At 50.9% G+C, this 20,533-nt stretch overlaps 1 protein-coding gene across 1 annotated transcript; it reads left to right on the forward strand.

Moving 5' to 3' along the window:
- Positions 1-1,064: 1,064 nt before the first annotated feature.
- Positions 1,065-19,695, forward strand: ANKRD13C (ankyrin repeat domain 13C). Its single transcript, XM_064429193.1, has 13 exons — positions 1,065-1,504; positions 5,529-5,570; positions 6,980-7,084; positions 8,036-8,121; positions 9,121-9,166; positions 9,887-9,953; positions 11,174-11,318; positions 12,023-12,154; positions 12,899-13,060; positions 13,763-13,842; positions 14,379-14,477; positions 15,066-15,166; positions 15,937-19,695. The coding sequence occupies exons 1-13, from the start codon at positions 1,198-1,200 to the stop codon at positions 16,065-16,067; spliced, it is 1,503 nt and encodes a 500-aa protein (XP_064285263.1). The 5' UTR covers positions 1,065-1,197; the 3' UTR covers positions 16,068-19,695.
- The last annotated feature ends 838 nt before the right edge of the window (positions 19,696-20,533 follow it).

Raw genomic sequence — 20,533 nt, forward strand, 5'->3', positions numbered from 1 at the left:
CCCTGGGAGAATTATTAAAAATCCAATTCACCAGGAATTCGGGACATCATCATTTTTACAATTACTCATCCCATATTGGAAGCAGAAACTTGCAGAACTGGCCCAGGAGCAGGACGTGCAGCGGAAAATTGGGAAGCTCCAGCACAAACAGGTCCTTTCTGAGCTGACACTGCACCTGCAAGGGCTCGCACCGCGACAGGGGGACTGTCCTGTTTTTCCCTGTGAGGAACACTTGTCCAGGTCCCATCATTTCCCAAAGAACTCTCCATGGAGGGTGGGAGAGCGCTGGAATTGCAGCTTAGAGAGTCATGGAGCCTCCCTGTCCGGGCCCCTCGGGATGTGCCCGTCGGGATCGATCCCTGATCCCGCCCGTCCCTCAGGGTGCGCCCGTTGGGATCGCTCCCGTCCTTTGGGATCGCTCCCGCCCCTCAGGGTGCGCCCTTTAGGGATCGATCCCGCCCCTCAGGGTGCGCCCTTTAGGGATCGATCCCGCCCCTCAGAGCGGGCCTTTGGGATTGCTCCCGTCCCTCATGGTGCGCCCTTTAGGGATCGATCCCGCCCCTCAGAGCGGGCCTTTGGGATTGCTCCCGTCCCTCATGGTGCGCCCTTTAGGGATCGATCCCGTCCTTTGGGATCGCTCCCGTCCCTCAGGGTGCGCCCTTTAGGAATCGATCCCGTCCCTCAGGGTGCGCCCTTTAGGGATCGATCCCGTCCTTTGGGATCGCTCCCGCCCCTCAGGGTGCGCCCTTTAGGGATCGCTCCCGCCTCTCAGGGCGCGCCCTTTGGGATCGCTCCCGTCCCTCGGGGAGCGCCCTTTGGGACTGACCCTCGATGCCGCTCCTCAAGATCTGTTCGTTGGAATACACTCCTGATCCCTCCCCTCAGGGTGTGCCGGCTGGGATCCATCCCGACCCATCCCGATCCCTCCCCTCGGGGTGTGCCGGCTGGGATCCATCCCGACCCATCCCGATCCCTCCCCTCAGGCTCGCGGGGGCGGATCCCGCCCCGCCCCTCCCGGTCTCTCCGTGGCTCCTCCCGCGCGCGCTCTCGGTGCGGCGCAGTCTCGCGAGAGCGGCGGCCGAAGATGGCGGCGCGGAGCCGAGGCCCGTGAGGCGCGGGCGGAGCTGCGGCCGCTCCGGGGGCTCCGGGCGGGACCGGCCCCGCGGGCTCCGAGCGCTGCGGGCGCTCCCGCCGGCCATGACCGGCGAGAAGCTCCGCTCGCTGCGCAGGGACCACAAGCCCAGCAAGGAGGACGGGGACCTGCTGGCGGCCGGCGAGGACGAGGCGGCCGCGGCGCCCGGGGGCGCCTTCACGGGCGGGAAGGGCGGGCGGGCCGGGGGGCACCGCGGGCCCGGCGCGCACCGGCACCGCCCGCCGGCCCGGGCCGCCCCCGCCGGGCCCGAGCGCGGCCCCTTCCCCGTGCACGAGTGCGTGTTCAAGGGGGACGTGCGGCGGCTCTCGGCGCTCATCCGCACGCAGGGCATCGCCCAGAAGGACAGTCACGGTGAGCGGGGCGCGCCGGCCGAGCCGGGGCTCGGGGCCGCCTCCCGGGGCGGCGGGAGATGCGCGTGCCGGGCCGGGAAATGGGGAATTCGTTGGGAGTTTCATAAGGGAGTGTGAATCCCCTTTAGGAAGGATTGTGGACAGGGGATGGAGGGACAGGACACAGGGAATGGCTCCCACTGCCAGAGGGCAGGGATGGATGGGATGCTGGGCAGGAACTGTTCCCTGGGGAGGTGGGCAGGCCCTGGCACAGGTGCCCAGAGCAGCCCTGGCTGCCCCTGGATCCCTGGAATGTCCAAGGCCAGGCTGGACAGGGCTTGGAGCATCCTGGGGCAGTGGAAGTTGTTCCTGCCATGGCAGGGATGGGATTTAAGGTCCATTGCAGTAATTCCCTAATTCCATGATTTTTGTAACATGGATGAGCACTGTCAGCTCCAGTACCAGCACTGTGCTGGCACAGCTGCCTCACACCGGGTGTTGCTCTCTGTCCAGGACCCCACTGCATTTAAAAGATTCATTGTCTTCTAGGATGTCTGAGCTGTCACCTGTTTGCTTTGGGGGATGCTGAGCAGTTCCTTTGGCTGTTGGCAGAGCAGTTTTTGATATTTCCCCAGGCTACAAAAATCAATCCTTTCCCCCCCTTTCTTTTTAAATGCTGTGGCTTTGGATTTTGAGAGAGTTGTTCTCAGCTGCTCCTCTGCAAATTCTCTGTCCACAGCAGTGTCACTGGCAGAGATGGAATCTGATCCTTGGGCTGCTCTGAAATCTGTAAATATTGAATGTCTTGCCAGGACATTTCAAAACGTTTTAATTTGGGGGATATTTTATACTGTTAACAAATAAATCAGCCTGGGGGATCAGCTTGACCTTCATGGCTGGTTTTAATCTCTATTTTTAATAGCCGTTTCAAGAGTAACATGATCCATTTCTGCTGGAGAGCTCCTGGTTCCACGTGTGTGGTGTCTGAGGAGTTGTGATAAAGGGGATGCTTGTGTTGTGTTGCTGATAAGGAGGTCGGCTCTGCTCACTTGTAGTCTGTAAATTCAAAAGGAGCACGAAGGTGCAGGATCTCTGGGCTGGCACGGTGGCAGGAGTGATGGAATTGGGAGTTCCAGCTGTGTCTGTGCAGGCACTGGAAGGCAGCTGAGGGCTGCAGAGTGACCCGGGGCTCAGCTCCAGCCAGGATGGGCAGGAGTGCTCCCTACAACGGGCACTGTGCTTTCCTAAGGGCAGAGCTCCAAATCCAGCTACAGATCTGTTTTTCCTGCCACCTTCATTCCAGCAAATCCTGCTAGAATGAAAGCAGCAGACTTGGGGAGGATTTTTCCCACTCTCTCTATTCCTGCTGCTGCTTCTCCCTGGTCCTCCTCCAGTTCCCCTTCAAGCAGCTCGGCAGCAGCAGCTCCAAATCTTTCCTTGAAGGCACTTTCCTGATGCCTCTTTGCTGTGCTGTCACCCTCAGTGTGTATCACACACATGGATTCCATCCTTTTTTGATCCATGTATAAACCTCTAATTAATATCTCCCTGCTTCTCAGCTCTGTTCAGAGTTGGGACACTTTGGGGATCTCTGACTCATCATCTTCCTCCGAGTTTTTACTTTGAACTATTCAAAAAAACCCCACAACAAACCTCTTGATGGCTCGACATTCCAAAGGCCTGAGTAACACTTCCCTGTTATTGTTTTCTTCCTGCCTGTTTCCATCTGTCACTTGTTTGCACACGCTGGAGCTGGGAATTATTTGGGGGACACTCCAGCTGATGATTTGCTCAGAAATAAGCCAGAGGAATCCTGGGATGTGCTAAGGATCAGAAAGAGGGGAGAGAGAACTTGCTGCTAATAATCCAGGCCTGTTTTAGTCTTGATTCAGTGCAGGAAAGCCAAATCCTCTGGAATGGGAGACTCCTGCTGTTCTGCTAAAAGCAATTGAGTGTTAATTGAGTGCCTAGCCAGCTTCCTAAATGAACCTCCAAATCACTGCCCAGAGGAAGGCCAGTGTCATTATTCCCAAACAACGAGTTTCCTGGGAGAAGCCTGTAGCTACACCTAGCAGATGATTTACAGTTTTGTTATAACATGCATTAAGAGCTTGAATCCTGACCAGACAAATCCTCTTGCTGGCAAACAGCTGGAAAGCAGCCCTGGCTCCCTGTAGGTGTGCAGGTTCCTCACAGAGGTGACAGGCCACACGTGTGTGGGGACAGGTGCTGTGTTTGAGCTGTGGTTTTGGGCCAGCAGGCCTCATTTGCCCACCTGGATGTGCATGGGCAGGATTCCACGAGCTGCTGGAGCACTGATTTTTTTGGGGAAAGGGGCTGTGGCTGCGCTGGGCACTGAGGAGGCCTCACCTCATGTGAGGTCATGTCTTGGGGTCAGTTCTGAGGCCTTCATTCCAGAAAAGACCCTGAGGGGCTGGAGCACGTCTGGGGCAGGGAACAGAGCTGGGAGGGGGCTGGAGCCCCAGGAGAGGCTGAGGGAGCTGGGAAGGGGCTCAGCCTGGAGCACAGGAGGCTCAGGGGCCCTTGTGGCTCTGCACAGCTCCTGCCAGGAGGGGACAGCCGGGGGGTCGGGCTGTGCTCCAGGGAACAGGGACAGGAGCAGAGGGAACGGCCCTGAGTTGTGTCAGGGGAGAATTGGGTTGGACACCAGCAGGAATTTCCCCATGGAAAGGGTGGTCCATGGAAAGGCACTGGACCTGCCCAGGGAGGTTTGGAGTGCCCATCCCTGGAGGTGTCCAGGGAAGGGCTGGATGTGGCACTCAGTGCTGGTGACAAGGTGGGCATTGGGCACAGCTTGGACTCTGTGATCCTGGAGGGCTTTTCCACCCACCCCATTCCTGTGACTCCATGATTTTATGACAGTGCTTTCTCTTGGGTCATGTACTTTGCATTTGCTGGGCACACAGCGTGGCTCCCTCTCAAACATGTTCCTCAGGAAGGTTATTTCCATCCCCTAGCAGAGCCTGGCAGCATCCAGGATTCCCAGATGTTGGAGCAGCTATTAATAGCAGCAGGAGTTGAGCTGGGTTAGTGTACAATGAGCTGGGCTGTGGCTGCCTGGGATGCTGCCAGTGTCCTGCAAGGATGAGATGCAGGACACACTGAACAGCCTGTCAGCCCCTCTTGGGCAGGCAGGGCAGAGTTCCCATCTCCATCCGAATTTCCCTGATGCTGCAAGCTGCTGGCAGCCTCTCCAGATGTGCAGCACATCCTCTGCACAGAGCAGGTTCTCCCTGCTGACAAAATGGGAGGTAGAGAACAACTCTCAACCGAGTGTGCGTGTTAGAATTGCACAAGAAATTTGTTTTCCAGCGTTTTTTTCTCTTGACTGCTCTAAGAAGATGTTTAAATGTGCAAAATACAGTTAAATGGAAGAACTTTACATCCTTAAGCTCCCTAAATAAAGTGTGTCAGGAGCCTGGTAGCAGCGTTAATCCAGGAAAAACAGCTCTGGGTGCCTCACAGTGAATACTTAACAGCACAAATACCACCTGTGTCACAAGCATTGCCAGGAAAATGGGGACAGGTTTGAGAGGCTGCTGATCATCTCCAAAGCTTTCTTTGGAAACAGCCAAAAGGCAGCTTTGTAGTGAAGGTGCTGTTCCTTCTCAATATGCCCAGTACTGTAGTTGTAAAAAATGAGTACTCAATCTTTGAAATATTAATAAAACAGGCTGTTAAATTTTTAATCAGTATCATATCCGTGAGTAGCTTTTAACCCAGATATGTCAGGCTGGAAGGGATCAGACCCTTCAGCCCGTGAGGAGCACAGGGGTTGTGTCTTTCTCAAAGACACCTCTGGACCTCTGCCTGGAGTGAGTTTCAAGATATTAAAAGCCCTCTCTTGGCCCATGAAATGTGTCTCAATATATTTATTTTGACATTTATAATCTAAGCAAATGCCACCCTGGTGGGTGTTGGTGTGTTCCTGGGTTAGAGCAGGAACTGGAGTTTCCTAAGGAAGGGATTGCAATGGATCCTGGTAACTTTAATCTCATCTCATTTATTTCTGTGGTTTCTTTTAGGAAACACTCCTTTACATCTTGCTGTGATGTTGGGACATAAAGGTGGGTAGAACCATTTGTTTTGTTACCTTTTCAGTGATCCTGAAGATTTGGGGGCAAGAGGAAAAAAGGGTTTTTTTTTCCCTTTCCTGAACGTGATCTTGTGTTTCAAGCTAGTGAGGTTTTCTGGAAAGAAGCTGCCACATGGATTTGGAGGAGAAGAGTGGGAAAAGAAATCTGAGCTTTATTCCCAATATCCCCCCTCACCCTGCCCTCTGGCAGTGGGAAGCCATTCCCCCTTTCCTGTCTCCTCTTGTCCCCAGTCCCTCTGCAGCTCTCCCTGGATCCTTCTCCTCCAGGCCGTGGAAGGGCTCTGAGCTCTCCCTGGATCCTTCTCTGCAGATGAACACCCCCAGCTCTCCCAACCTGTTTATTGAACTGCAAATGGAATCTGGCTGGTGATTCCAAGCTGATTTGCCTGCTCCCTGCAGAGTGGTGTTCTTGTCCTGGGCACTGTTTAAGGAGCCATAAAAATCCCTGGGTGTCTTGGCTGGGTTAGTCAGGGCCTTTGTTTATCCCACAGGAGACAGTTTGTTCAGCAGGGAGGGATCTCTTCCTCCCCAGCCACTCAGCCTGCCCCTGACTCACAGCTGCTGCATCTGGAATGACCAGTGCAGTTTCCTGTGGCACCTGTGGTAGGAAAATAACCCAGGAAGTCCCTGTCTTGGTGATGAGACAGCTGGGCCCTGCTGCATCACCTCCAGACGGCTCAGGGTGGCTTTAGTGACACGTGCTGAGGTTTCCCTGTGGCTGGAAACTGAACAACCATTTCCAAGGAGCACATGGGAGCATGAAACCCTCCTTGTCTCCTTCAGTTTTTCCACCATCGTGTCCACCTGTGGATGGGGAATGCAGCTGTTGGCTCCACACCTGCTCTGAGGCTTTCCTGGAGCAGAGGTGCCTGTTTGCCCTCTTTAAATGCCAGGGATGTGTTGGTGCCTCAGGCTCCTCTGCCTCCCCTACACCTGATGGGAGTTGCCCCAAGTCCGTGTCCCCATGATCCATCACCCCTTGGAGAGGGATGAAGGCCCTGAGGTATTTCTCTGCTTTGTGTGTGCAGCAGAGAGAGCTGATGTCATACATTAAATATAAATATCCTTGTTCCATAGTGGTGTGTGTATCTGACATGCAGAAATATTATAAAAAGCAAACTCCACGTAGCAGGAGGGACAAGTCTCTTCAGTGTTATATAATTGGTGGCTGATCACCAATTATTTTTAGTGGTAATATTGAACAGGGAAGTGCTGGAAGTACTTGCATAAATGGCTTTGTTTGTTAGAGTGAGTCAGAACCCAGATATATGTTTTGATAATCTGTGTAATATCTCTGATATGAATTGCTTTGGTAGAGTTTTATTCTGACTGCTCCTGCTGCATCCTTTACTGTAAATAACTGTGGATGTTTTGTTCCAGAATGTGCCCACCTGCTTTTAGCCCATAATGCTCCAGTAAAGGTGAAAAACGCTCAGGGATGGAGCCCTCTGGCCGAAGCCATCAGCTATGGAGACAGGCAGATGAGTAAGCACCTCTTCATTCATCCCAATTGCCAGTTAATCCCAAACTGGGGCTCATTCAGAACAGGAAAGCAGAGCTCTCAAGCTGGGTTATTTTCCCACAGCCCTCTTTCAGCTCTCTGAAGGGTTTCTCTTAATCAGCTGAACATTTTATATCTGAACATGATCAGGCACATCCATTTCCTTGATAAGAAATTGCACTGGGTTACATAAGCAAACTGTTAACTCTGCTCAGGCTGAGGGCATTGGGAAAGCTCTGCACGAGCACATTCTGGGTTTGGAGTGGCAGTGACAGGATCCAAATGGATCTGGGCTGGGTGGGATCATAGCCTTGCAGCTGCTCCCTGTGGTCACAGGTTTGTTTTTGTATCAGTTGCCAGTGGGATGTGGCTTTTAGGCTGCATCTCAAGAGGCCAGTGGGAAAATATAATTTATATATTATGTATTATTCAAACATGATATATTCACCTCAGACACGGAAGAGCAAAAGGAAATTATTCTGCTGCTACTCACTGGTGGATGTTAATAGCATTTGGTATTACCACCATGTGTGGTGGTGCATTCCTATAGCAGGAAACTCACTATATATTGCACATAAATGTATTATTAATATGTTAATGCACTAATTTATAATCTACAACAACATCCTCTTGTTAGCTCCTCACTACTGATTTTCTCAGTGGAGTAGATGTTACTCAGTATATTTGTATCCACATATTTACTAATACCTGTGTACAAACCCTCCTGACATGATTCTGTAGTTAATTTTACAAACAATTATTGAGGCTTTTCTTCCTGGGATGATCTGAGCAGGTTAATGTGCAGTTCCTGTAACTGGGATTAATTCCTCAGTTCTGATGAAATGTTCCATTGCATTGCTGGGTTTAAGACCTCAAGTAAGGCACTCACCTATAATTACCAAACAAACAGAGTTCATGGATTATTTCCTGTGTAGTTTCAGCACTCCTGAGGAAGCTCAAGCAGCAGTCCAGGGAAAGTGTTGAAGAGAAGCGACCTCGGTTATTAAAAGCCCTGAAAGAGGTGAGTTGTGCTGACAGAACCAGATGGGGTGGAAGGCAGTGACTTGTGCTCTGAGTATGGACACTCTGGAAAACTGCCAGGAAGTTTTTTCCAATCTTCTGCTCTTAAAAGCAATCTTGGCTCTGTTTTAAGGGGTCACAGAATTATATTTATTTTAAGGTAATACTTCCTTTCAACTTCTAGAAATTCAAATGAAACGTATGCGTAAGGCAGACCTGCTCATCATCATTGCAATCTCAGAGTTAAAGAATCTCTATTTCATTAGATTTTTAAGGCTGTCTTTAATCCTGTGCCAGTGAATAATTTCTTGGCCTGTTCAGTCCCCAAATGACTTCTGTCCAGTGATGGAGGAGATTTTTGGTTTCATTCTCCATCAGCATCCAGCATCCAGCTCCCCTTGGGCACAATGAAATACTGCTCAGTTTGGGGACAGCAATTTGTAGAAACCCAGTTATTTATCAAAAGTTAATTAAGTTGTCCCTGTGTAAGCTGAGCTGTGTTGTGATCCCTGAGCACCTCGTGGTGGGGTTGGCTCTGGCTCACAGGAGGCACAGGAGCTCTGACCTGATGACTTCAGCACATTTCCACGAGGCCAGTGGCAATTGGTCTTTGCAATACTCCTGCCTGAAACTTGACTCATTAATTATTGTATAATTAATTCTAATTCCGTGGGATTGGTTGGGATCAATCAAAGCAAGCAGAGAGCTCCATAGGTGTTTTTTTAAACACATGTTTACAATAAATCTTTTGCAATCCAGTGTTTGATAGTTGAATTAGTATTAAGAAATGATTAAAAATGTGAGTTCAAATATTTACGTCATTTTGTCATTATTGATTCTGCTGCAGCTAAAGCTTCAGTGATGTTTGAGTTCAGTACAAATTCAAGTACAACATTAGAGAAAGTTTTCTTTGCCAAACACAACTTCTGCCTGTCTTCCAGCAAATTTTACAGTTATTTGGCCTGAAAAGCTTGTTAACACATTGTTCTTTTCTTCTCAGCTAGGTGACTTCTATCTAGAGCTTCACTGGGATTTTCAAAGTTGGGGTGAGTGCTTCCACATCCTTCCCCAGGGAGATAATGCAATCAGCCTGCAGCACACTTGTTCTCCTCTGCTGTGTGCTGGAACAGTCACAGCACTTGGGATCTGAGTGCTGAGGAAAGGATACACAACTTTGTCCAGATTTATTTTTGCTTGTTCACTTTTGGAGCTGAAATCTCCCATGCAGTGACTCACTGTAAGGAGGGGAAGTAGCTCTTTGCTTTAGGAACCTGGGCCATGGAAGGTGTCCCTGCCCTTGGCACAGGGTGGGATGGGATGATCCCCAACCCAGACAGTCTGGGATCCCATGATTTTGTGTGTTTTATTAATTTAGTAATTAATATTAATACTTTGAACCATTTTTTATGCTTGTAGCTGTTCTGCTTTAATTGGAGCCAGGCTTTCCCTTGGAGCATTATGTAAACTGTAAAATCCCAGAATTCAAACTATGAACAGCCACAGTTATTAGGATTTATAAATGGTTTACCTGTGATGGAAATACAAATTCTGTCTGATATTGGGAGTGGGGTGTGCAATTATAATTACAAAAAAATCAATTTTATCAGATAGAAATACCCCTGGTGTTGTGTTTGGTTGAGATGATGATGGAAAATGCTGTGTCTGCATTAAAGCACATCCAGAATCAAACTGATGGGATGGTTTTCATGGGAATACTTTGCAGAGGGGTCTCAGTGCCCTGATTGCCTTTTCTCTCCCTCCTTTAGTGCCTTTACTTTCCCGAATTCTGCCTTCTGATGCATGTAAAATACACAAACAAGGTATAAATATCAGGTGAGTGCTGCTCTTGTACCCAAATCCTTCTGTGCCAGGGAGAAGCTGGATCCCAGTGAGCCTGGGCACATCCATGACACAGCACTGAGCCTTGGAATTTCAGGCCCTCTGATTATCTCTTTGGAGCTGAATATAACTTAAATATAGAGCAAGAGCAGTGCAGCTGGATAAGGCTTCATCTACCAGATGTGCCAGTGAAAAACAGGGATTGGGTATTTATAACACAATTGCAATTAAATTCCAGTATTTTGTGGAGAAGCGTTGCTGCTCCAGTCTGTAGTTAAAAAAAAACCCAAAAAGTGATATAATTTCTCTCTTTAAAGTGTTTAATGTGACAAATTCACAAACTCAGTAGGGTATTTCAGGCGTCTCTCCAAGCTCAGCTCTGTTTGGTTTGGAACCAAATGTATTTTCTGGCATTTTCTTTAGTGGCCAAAATTTAAAACAAAGAGGGAAGATCCTGGAGGTTCAATCTGTAGGAATTTTTGTTGTGTTAAAGGGGCAGCTTGGGTCTGTAAATTGAATTTTTAGGTGAAATTTGAGTCTGGGGCTGTTGCTTTCCTTCTCATTTCTGAATGCTCTGTCTGTATGAGGCCTGAACTGAGGGGAAATAGATAAATACAGGTTTTTCCTTGGAATCAGAGGCAAATCTATGAGGAGTTTTAATCTCTCACCATTTAGAGTTGAAGTCACCGAGTTCAGGTTCTTTAACCACCTTTCTATGAGAAGTAAATGCTCTGGCAATACTGGATATGAATTGCTACAGAGATCCATGGTCTTGGCTCCATCTTCTTCCAGTTATTCAGGTCTGCAGGAGCATATCCTTAGTGTTGTTGAGGGAGAAAAATAGAAATAGGAATAAAAGTAAATCAAATTAAAAAAAAAGGAATTTGTTTCTGAGTCCTCTTCAGATTTTGGGTCATGTCCCAGTGTTGTTATTCCAGTCAGGACCCTGCTGAGGAGTTGTTTCTCAGTGTGTAGCACTGAATAGATTCTCTCCCCCTCCCCTCCTCATGCTGGCAGTATTAAATACAATTTTCTGAAGATAACTTTATAGCAATTTTTTGCTGATTTCTTCATCCAGGCTTCACTTACAAAATTCTGTGAAAACTCAGCCCTTTATGTTTGTTTGCCATTAAAAAAGTCACTTTCCTGCTTGAAAGCTGAATTTCCTCCCGTGTTTATGGGTTGTTTTTGTGAATTTGGGGTTGTTTTCACAGGCTGGACACAACTCTGATAGACTTTACTGACATGAAGTGCCAACGAGGGGATTTAAGCTTCATTTTTAACGGTGACGCCGCACCCTCCGAATCTTTTGTAGTTTTAGACAATGAGCAAAAAGTTTACCAGCGAATACACCACGAGGTAAAGCTCTGGGAAGGGGGTGGGACACATCCCAGGCTTTTTTGGGAATGTATCAAACAAAATTTGCCTCAGAAACACCCAAAGAACTACATACCAAAGAATTTTTTCCTCATTTGTTTGAATTTGAGCTGTGAAGGTGACGTCGAATTTTGTGAGGGAAGCCAGCTTTGAATCCAGATTTCTGGTTAAGGAGAAGCTGGAATGGGAATAGCTGGGAAGATGTGGTTTAAATTGTGATGTGCTGCTTTTAATCTTTCCACTGGGCTTAACTCAGGTGTCCTCAGGTGGGTTTTCAGACCTGATCCCACTGCTTTGCATCCTTTTAGTCACTCTGTGGCCAGTTCAGCTGATAACAGCCTGAGGGTCTGACTCACTGGACCCCCTGTAATTAGTCAAGTCTTTAATTACAGCTTTATCCCCCAATCACTTAAGCAGATGGATTATTGACTGTGGAAAGGGTGTGGCTGCTGAGCTGCTGCATAAATCCCATTGGGATGCTTTATTCACATTAATATTCAAGATTAAACTATTTGGAAGCCATTTGGCCAGAGGTTTTATAAAACCGCTTGAAAATGCAGCAAATGCTGCTTCTGGGAAAAGATCCAAAGGACAAGGCTTATGGATTTGTATTTATTGGTGTATCTTTAGAGGAAGCCATGGTTGTTTTCTAAGTTCTGCTGAGTATTTTGGAATTTTTCTTCCAGGAATCTGAGATGGAGACAGAAGAGGAGGTTGACATTTTGATGAGCAGTGATATTTACTCTGCCACCTTATCCACCAAATCCATCACGTTCACACGGGCCCAGACGGGGTGGCTCTTCAGGGAGGACAAAACTGTGAGTGGGGGGGAGCTCAGAGCCTGCTGCTGGGCTGGAGGGAGGAGGGAGAGGCACTGCAAGAAGCACTGGAGCAGATGTCCTGGAGAAACTCTGGCTGCCCCATCCCTGTCAGTGCCCAAGGCCAGGCTGGACAGGCTTGGAGCAGCCTGGGATGGTGGAAGTGTCCCTGCCATGGCAGGGAGCTGGAATGGGGTGGGCTTTGGGGTCCCTTCTGGCCCAAACCAATGCAGGATTCTGAAAGGATAAGGTGTTCAGGACAAAGGAAAAATCCCTGCCCCTCTATCCCAAATTATCACAAGATCGTTCCATGTGGAATCTCTTGGCTGGACTGCCTTCAGCAGGAAAAACAAGGAAGAAAGATTCTGTAGCTGTGGGGCAGAGGGAGGACAGGCTGTGCTGGGAATGGTTTTGTTCCAGGAGGCTCTGATCTCTGCAGGTTGATTCCGGGGAGTGCAGGAAGGATTCAGTGTGTGTTCCTGCTGGAGAAAGGCAGGGATGGCAGTGCTTTGGAAGGGATTTCACTCAAATTCTTCAGCAATCTCTGTCTTAAAGCTTCCCTTCATTAGACGTACCTGTTTGTGCTGGATTTTTGGGATTGCCCAGTGCCAGCCCATGTGTGGGGCTGGGGGAATTCCAGCTCAGTCACCAAGCTCCCTTATTGCCATTGTTTGATACTCAAAAATCAAAATGTTTTTATTTTATCTTCTGTGAGCCATTAATGTCCTGATTCCTTTCTTGCAGGAAAGAGTAGGAAACTTCCTGGCAGATTTCTACTTGGTGAATGGACTTGTGTTGGAATCCAGGAAAAGAAGGGAACATCTCAGTGAGGAGGACATCCTTCGGAACAAAGCGATCATGGAGAGCCTGAGCAAAGGGGGAAACCTCATGGAGCAGAATTTTGAGGTATAGTTGATTAACTTTGCCCAGGATGTGGGAGAATAATCTTGCACACCACTCCTTGTGGTGCAAAATACATAGATAATGTTTTTATTTTCTTTTGATTGGCATAATCTAAAAATCACAAACATGACCCACAAGTATAATTGTGGTGATGCATTAATGAATTAGCCTGATTAGTGCACACAGGGAGGGATTTCTGTGGTTACATTGGGTATTCAGCCTTAATTTGTCTCTTAGAAGAGATGAGGGGTTTGGCTGTGGCAAATCAACTGCGGATTCTTTCAGACCCAATGTTGATTGTTGGGAATGAAAGGGAAGCCAGAAAGGCAATCGTGTTCCTTTGAGCTTCATTAAAATGGGAGGAAGCCTGTGATTAGCACCAGGAAATCAAGAGCTCTTCAGAAGAGCCGGGCTTCAGCTGGGAACACACACAGAGCTTTTAAAGTGATTAATTTATTTCTGTGTGAGCTGGAGCTGCTGCCTTGGCACTCAGAGCCCTGAATTAACTCATTATGGTGGAGCAGCACAGCCATTCCTATCGAAAGTGCCCTTGGAGGCCAGACACCCCAGTGGGGCTGAGAGCAGGGCTGGCATGAGCAGGGCAGGCGCTGTGGCTGTGGCTGGAGCTGAGGGGCAGCTCCAGTGGCAGTGCCAGGCTGAGGGAGGGAGGGAGGGAGCACTGAGCTGAGTGTGCTTGTCCCACAGCCCGTGCGCCGGCAGTCGCTGACGCCGCCGTCCCCCAACACCATCTCCTGGGAGGAGTACATCTCTGCAGAGAGTGGCAAGTGAGTGCTGCTGGGTGTGCCAGGGCACAGGGACACCTCTGCAGCCCTGGGCTGGGGTTCTGGGCTCTCCACTTGGTGGGTGCTGCTTGTGTGTAGTTGTGTGGGGAGGGAGGAGCGCTGGGTTTGGTGTCTCTGTGTTCATTCTTCACAGGGCTGGGAAGTGATCCTTGTGTGTGGGAGCAGTGCTCAGCTACAGGCAGGGAGTCCTGGAATGCTTTGGATTGGAAGGGACCTTTAAAGCCCATCCAGTTCCATCCCCTGCCATGGGTAGTGGTTAATGAACACTTCCTGTAGGGTTTATTAACACCATGTTATGAGGAATTATTTTATTGGAACAGTTTTCTTGGTTTTGTTTTGTCTCCTGGTTTAGCAGAACTCAGAGTAATCTAAATTAAGGGGTTTTTTATCTTTATAATAAAGCAAACCCTTTGAAAGTAGGGATTCCTCTCTACCTGATGTTTTCCAACCCACGTCTGTTTTCCTTCCTCTAAACCTTGAGTTTCCTGGGAGACACTGACTTTACCTCTCCCTCACAGAGCTCCTCACCTGGGCAGGGAGCTGGTCTGCAAGGAGAGCAAGAAAACCTTCAAAGCCACGATAGCAATGAGCCAGGAATTCCCCTTAGGAATCGAATCGTGAGTCAAAGCTCCTGGCCATGGGGGTTATTCCTGTTGGGAATGTTTCAACATGTTTTAACATGTGTTCATGAGCTGCAGAGCCCTGCAGATCTCCAGGAATGGGAGCTGGGAGTGCAGCCAGGCTGTTGAGCAAGGAATCCCTTTAACTGGGAATCTGGGAGCTCTTGGGGCTGGGGAGGAGCCAGGTCCTTACCTGGCTTGAGCAGAGCAGAGTTTTGGGCAGGGTTATCAGCAGCTGGTGTCTGATCCCACAGAATTCTGAAATGGCTTTCCCTGTAATAAATTCAGCACAAAATTGTGTCCCCATACCCAGTGCAAAGCCAGGTCAGTTCCACATGTCCATGGAGAAGTGGGTGATACCTCATCCCTCATCTCCTGTGGAAAATGAGGACCAGGAATTGTGTTTGTCTTGGTTTGTTGTAACTCTGGATGTGGGGTGACCCTGAAGCCCTGGGATGGAGAAGGGGGATGATGTCATTGTCACCCTCTGTGTCCCCTGGGCCCTTGGGATCACGTTTTCCTGTTCCAGAGGGACAGGGGGTGTGTGGCAGGAGGATCTGTCACAGGCTCTGCTCTCCTTTGCAGGTTGTTGAATGTCTTAGAAGTCATTGCACCCTTCAAGCACTTTAACAAACTTAGAGAATTTGTTCAAATGAAGCTTCCACCAGGCTTTCCTGTCAAATTAGGTAAGAGCACACAAAACTCCTGGGGCTGTATATATCCAGAATTTTAGGTTGGAAAAGTCCTCTGAGTCCAGCCATTCCCCAGCACTGCCAAGGCCACCACTGCCCCGTGTCCCCCAGTGCCACATCCACAGGGCTTTGAAATCCCTCCAGGGTTGGGGACTCCTCCAGGGTTGGAAAACTCTTTCCAAGAGAAATTTTCCCAAATATCCAATCTAGATCTAAACATGTGCATTTATTCTTGCAATATGTTCAGAAGGTCTTTTGTGGAATTTTGGGGAAGAACTCTCACCTAGGAATGTGTTACTGGAGAGTTCAGGAGCACAGAAATGCTGGGGCCTTGCTCCAAGGGCAGTGGGATGTGCTGGATTATTCCTGCATAGGGGAGGATCTTTTGTAACATTCCCGTGTTTCCTTTTCTTCAAGGATCACTGGTGATAGATTGATTTTAAGTGAAAAAATAGAAAACTATTGCACTTGTAGCAGATGGAAATGCCTAAGATCAGCTTATTCACGGGATAGATGATCCCAGAAGCAGTAGCCCCTTTGCTAGGGGACACAGGGTTTCTGGAATTGCAGGGAGCTGTGTGAGCAGGTAGGCTGTGCTCTACCTGTGCCGTATTTGCACAGCATTCCTGGGAATGACCTCAATTCCAGCTCGTGCTCCCATTCCCCTGGGCAGGGACGCCTCCCACTGCCCCAGGCTGCTCCAGGCCTTGCAGGGTGGGGTTGGTGGCAGTGCTGGTGTCCCTGACTGAGCCCTGTCCCCGCAGACATCCCGGTGTTCCCCACCATCACGGCCACTGTGACCTTCCAGGAGTTCCGCTACGACGAGTTCGATGACTCCATCTTCACCATTCCCGACGACTACAAGGAGGATCCCAGCCGCTTCCCGGACCTCTAAGGGGGCTGGGGGCTCCTGGGAACACCCACCCGGCTCCCCAGGGCCAGGGAATGGCTGCAGCCCAGCAGGCAGAGCCGTGGGGCACAGGAAGGGATGAACTCGTGAGCCCGCAGCCAAGGGAAGGAGCGGCAGTGCGGCTGTGCTGGCACTGCCCTGGGCATCCAGCCCCTCCAGCTCCCTCTCCCAGAGCCTCCTGCTGCCACCCCCTTTGGCACGGCCACTCCTGCCTCGGGAGCTGCCACCCCCAGCTGGGAGGAGCTGCTGGTTTTTAAATTTTTTACACTTGTGGTGATCCACGAGGCGCTGCTGGACCTTGGCACCGAGCTGGGCCCGGGGGTGAGGTGAGCTCCCCCTGTCCTTCCCGTGCTCCCTGTTCCCTGAGCTCCCAGCTCAGCCACGGAATGTTGGAAGGTATCCTGAAGGAATGCCTTGGCTGTAGATGAATGAACCAAATGGGCACCACTGACACTTGGATTTCCTGCTGCACCCAGGCAGAGCCAGCTGTGCTCTGCAGGGAGCGAGGCACCTCCGGAGCACCGGCCCAGCCTGGTGCTCTCCCTGCCTGATCCCCTCCTTCTCCCTGCTCTCTGCTCCCTGCCTGGCTCCCTGGGCTGCTGGGGGGCACTCCAGGGCTGCCTGGCCAGGAATGTCACTTGTTAATCCTGTATTTGACCCTCACTTGGGAGAGGCTGAGCACCACCAGGTCAGTCTGTGGGAACTGGGAAAAGCTCAGGCACTGCCCCTTCCTGCAGGAGGAGCTCTCCCTGCCCTGGAGCCATGGTGGTGCTCACAGGCAGCTTGCACTGGGGTGTTCCCACTTTCATTTCCTGCCTCTTCGTGTTTAAATCACAGAGAATCCCAGACTGGTTTGGGCTGGGGGGACCTCGTAGCTCATCTTGTCCTGCCCCCCTTCACGGATGGTTCAGTTCTCCAGCTCCTCGAGCTTATTCCCAGTTGTTCCAGTCTCCTCATCTAACAATAATCCACCTTTTTGGGGTTTGTTAGGCAAGATTTGTGCAGAAGGCTGATGGTGCTATTTGTTTGTATGAAGAACTTTAGATTCAAGTGCTGTGGTGTCATTGTACAAAAATGTAAATATTTTCCAAATTATATTCTTTGTGCACTGTAGGTAAAACTTTTTCTGGAATTCCATAGAGTTAAGGATCAAAGTTTATAATGAAGAGGATCACTGATGCTCAGTAGAGGGAACAGCTGTGCTGAGCACAAGGGACAAGGGAGGGGCTCAGCACAGGCCAAGGTGTCAGGCACACCTGAGAGCAGGGAATTCCAAACTGCTGGAATCTCTGATCCATCCCAAAGAGGCTGCTCTGGGGAGGGACGTGGAGGAGGCCAGGGAATCACTCAGCAAAGTCCAGGGGCACTGGAGTGGGAGGGTGGGGTTGGTCCTTTGCCAGCACCTCTGGACCTGGGGGACAGGGGAGCACTGGGACAGGGGAGCACTGGGACAGGGGAGCACTGGGACAGGGCAGCAGTGCAGCTTTGTTGTTAATTCAAACTCCAATCCAAAATGGAACTTTAGGGAAAGCAAGCAAAGGGAAATGACGGCTGCAGTGCCGTGTCAGGGCAGGTGTGGAGCATCCTCTGGGAATGATGGAACTTGTTCTCCCAAGTCATGATGAATTCCTGACGTGTTTCACACCTCTGGGATGAACTGACACCATCTGTGCTGCTCCTGGGAGCCAGGAGGGATCCTCTGGGACAGTCTGGGGATGTCCATGGGGCTGAGCTGGAGCTTGGAGCGGTGCCTGTGGGGCAGCACAGGGCTCTGTCCCCTCCCAGGGTCCCCTGTCCCCTCCAGGGGTCCCTTTGGGATGTTTTGTGTAGCTGCAGGACCTGTGCCAGGTGCCACACAGGGACTCCATTCCTTGGGAATTCCAGTGGTGAGAGGTTCCTCCCCGAGGTGGATGTCAGAGCTGCCTTTGCTCAGTGGTTTGTGTTCCTTTGCATTTTTGGTCATCCCAAATCCATCCCTGGCTCTGTGGAAGCATGGCTGGGGCTGTGGGGCTGGGCAGCCACTGTGGGATCCCAGGGTGGATCCTGGCCTTGGAACTGGAAAACAAAGAGGGTTTTGGGTGGCCTCCTGTGGGACTGAGGCTCCTGTGGCTCTGTCCCCTCTGGACCAGCCCCTGGTGGCCGTGGGGTGTCTGCCCAAAGCCCAGGGGAACCTGGAAGTGTTTCCTGTGGTTCCTGTGGCCTCTGGCTGCAGACCTGGGGGATTTTCACCCCCCAGGACACAGCTGCTCCCTGGGACACTTCCAGGGGCTGCAGGAAGCTGTTCCTAAGGCTTCTTCTGCCTTGGAGTGTGGGCACAGCTTTGGGGCTGTCCTTGTTCTGGGTTATCCCAGGAAATCCAGCTGCTCCTGCTCTCCCTGTGGAGCTGGGGGATGGGAATTCCCTGCATTGTTCCCCAGCTCCCAGGGCAGCCCCTGGGCTCCCAGAGCTGCTCTCAGTTCTTTTCCCTCCTCCTGGGATGTGTTTCCTCTCTGAACATTCCTGGTGAGGAGTTCTCACACATAGGGACACCTGGGCATTCCCAGTGGATGCACGGCAGGAATTCTCAGCCAGAGGGACACTGGGCTGAGCCTGTGGATGCCGAGGGGCTGCCCACACTGAGATCCATGTTTATATCCATGTTTTCTCCACTAAAGCCTGTTTTTGTCACTGGGTTGTGTTTGTGGGCCCGGCTGTCTCCAGGGTGTTCCCAGCCCCAGCCTGGGGCACGGGGTCCCTCCCCTGTCCCCTGGCTCTGGGAAATTCCTTTTCCAAGCAGCATTGATCCAGCAGAGCCTCACCTTGGCTTTCCCCATTTTCCTGGAGGCCAGGCCAGGTGTTCCAGGAGGGTTTGGTCCCTGGGAGTGAGCACAGATCCATGGACTGTGTGTGTGCAGCAGCTCCAGCTCGTCCTGTGGCCTGGGAAGGCCAGGGGCACCAGGAGCAGCCTGGACAGCCCAGCTGGAGTCGGTGTCCAGGGCAGCAGAAGGGAGCTGGACCAGGCTGCTGGGAATCACACCCCCCTGCTCCTGCCCACGCTGGGGCTCCCCTCCCACCACTTCTTTTTTTCCTGAGGTTTTTTATGGCTCTTAAAAGAAACTTTGCTCAGCCCAATTCCGACCTCACTGCGGAAGGATCCCGCGGGTTGCTTCTGAACCAAACTGTTCCTCTGGTCTTCCACGCTCCTGCTCTGCCCGTGGCAAAGGGAACACCCTGGATTCGCTCTCTGGAGCTGCTGTCCAGCCCCTGCACTCCCAGCACAGCAATTCCCTGTCCCTGCCGCGAGTCCGTTCGTCCCGCCCGGATGTGTTTGTGCTGGAATCCCCCGGATTCCGTTGATATTCCCAGCAGCCCTCTGTTATTTTCTGTCTCTGCTCCTGAGTTGTAATTCCCGCCAGGAGAACTGCGTTATTTAATCCGGATTAACCAATTCCTGTAATGCTGCAGTTTCACTTTTCTTTTCCTGACAGTTCGTAACTCCCATGGAAAACGAGTCACCTCTCTTGGTTTTCCTGTTGTCTGCTCCCTGGTTTCCCTTCCCTTCACTCATAGTCACTTTGGGTTGTATCATTTGTTAGAATAAAGACCAAACTATGCTGTTGGATTTGGAAACTGCTCCACCTGTGCAATCCAGGCTTCCCTCTCCTGTCCCGCGGCCTCGGCTGCGCTGTGGGAGCGGGCCCGGAGGGGAGGGAACGAGCTCCTGCTGCTGCGTTCTGCAAGGGCATTTTCTTGGTCATTTTTTAAATAAAATCCTGCATTTTCATTACAGCCTCCTCTCGGCCCTCTCTGAATCCCAGGTTTTACAGGGAAAGGATGCAGGAGGAGTTCCCAGCCTCACCAGGAGCTGAGGGAGCAGGCTGGGAGCAGGCTGGGAGGGAGTGAGGGGTCAAAAGGAGCCTGAAAGTCACTGAACTGTGGTCAGTCCTTCCAGAGAGGTCACCTCCTCCATCCAGGAATGGCCTGCCCTGGATCACAGGCTGGACACTTCTGGGGGAATGGAGAGCAAAGCCTGGATGGCCCTAGAGGCTTTGGCCTTGCAGGAGGGTGGGGGGTTTGAGGGGATTGTTGGTTTGGTGTTTTCTTTTGGCTTTGAGGGAGACTGCTTGGGGGTTTTGGGTTCTTCTGGGTTTTTGGGTTTTTTTTGAGGGAGGGCTGGGGTTGGGGTTATTAAGTTTTTAAACTCAGCCTTGCTCTCCTGCCCCCAGCATCAGCCCCCGAGCTCAGAGAGGGATCAGGGCCTCCCTCTGCAGGTGCAGGAAAATCTCCTGTTCCAAAGGGGCAGGAAAACTTCCCGGGAGGTCTCCAGCCACTGCCAGTTAAAACAAAGATTTTCCTAACTGCAGCTGTGGCCGTGAGCTTGCTGCAAGTGCTCCCTGCCAGGCAGGGTCTCCCCAGAGCCTCTCTTGCTGTTCATCCACCAGCACTCCCATAAACCTCCACATTCCCATTTT

The sequence above is a fragment of the Passer domesticus genome, chromosome 7 (assembly GCF_036417665.1).
Source record: "Passer domesticus isolate bPasDom1 chromosome 7, bPasDom1.hap1, whole genome shotgun sequence".
Classification (NCBI taxonomy): Eukaryota; Metazoa; Chordata; class Aves; order Passeriformes; family Passeridae; genus Passer; species Passer domesticus.

Coding starts and splice junctions, on each gene's coding strand:
- ANKRD13C (XM_064429193.1), top strand. CDS start 1,198: ATGACCGGCGAGAAGCTCCGCTCGCTGCGCAGGGACCACAAGCCCAGC. Junction 12,155..12,898: donor TCTTCAGGGAGGACAAAACT/GTGAGTGGGGGG, acceptor CCTTTCTTGCAG/GAAAGAGTAGGAAACTTCCT. Junction 13,843..14,378: donor ATCTCTGCAGAGAGTGGCAA/GTGAGTGCTGCT, acceptor TCTCCCTCACAG/AGCTCCTCACCTGGGCAGGG.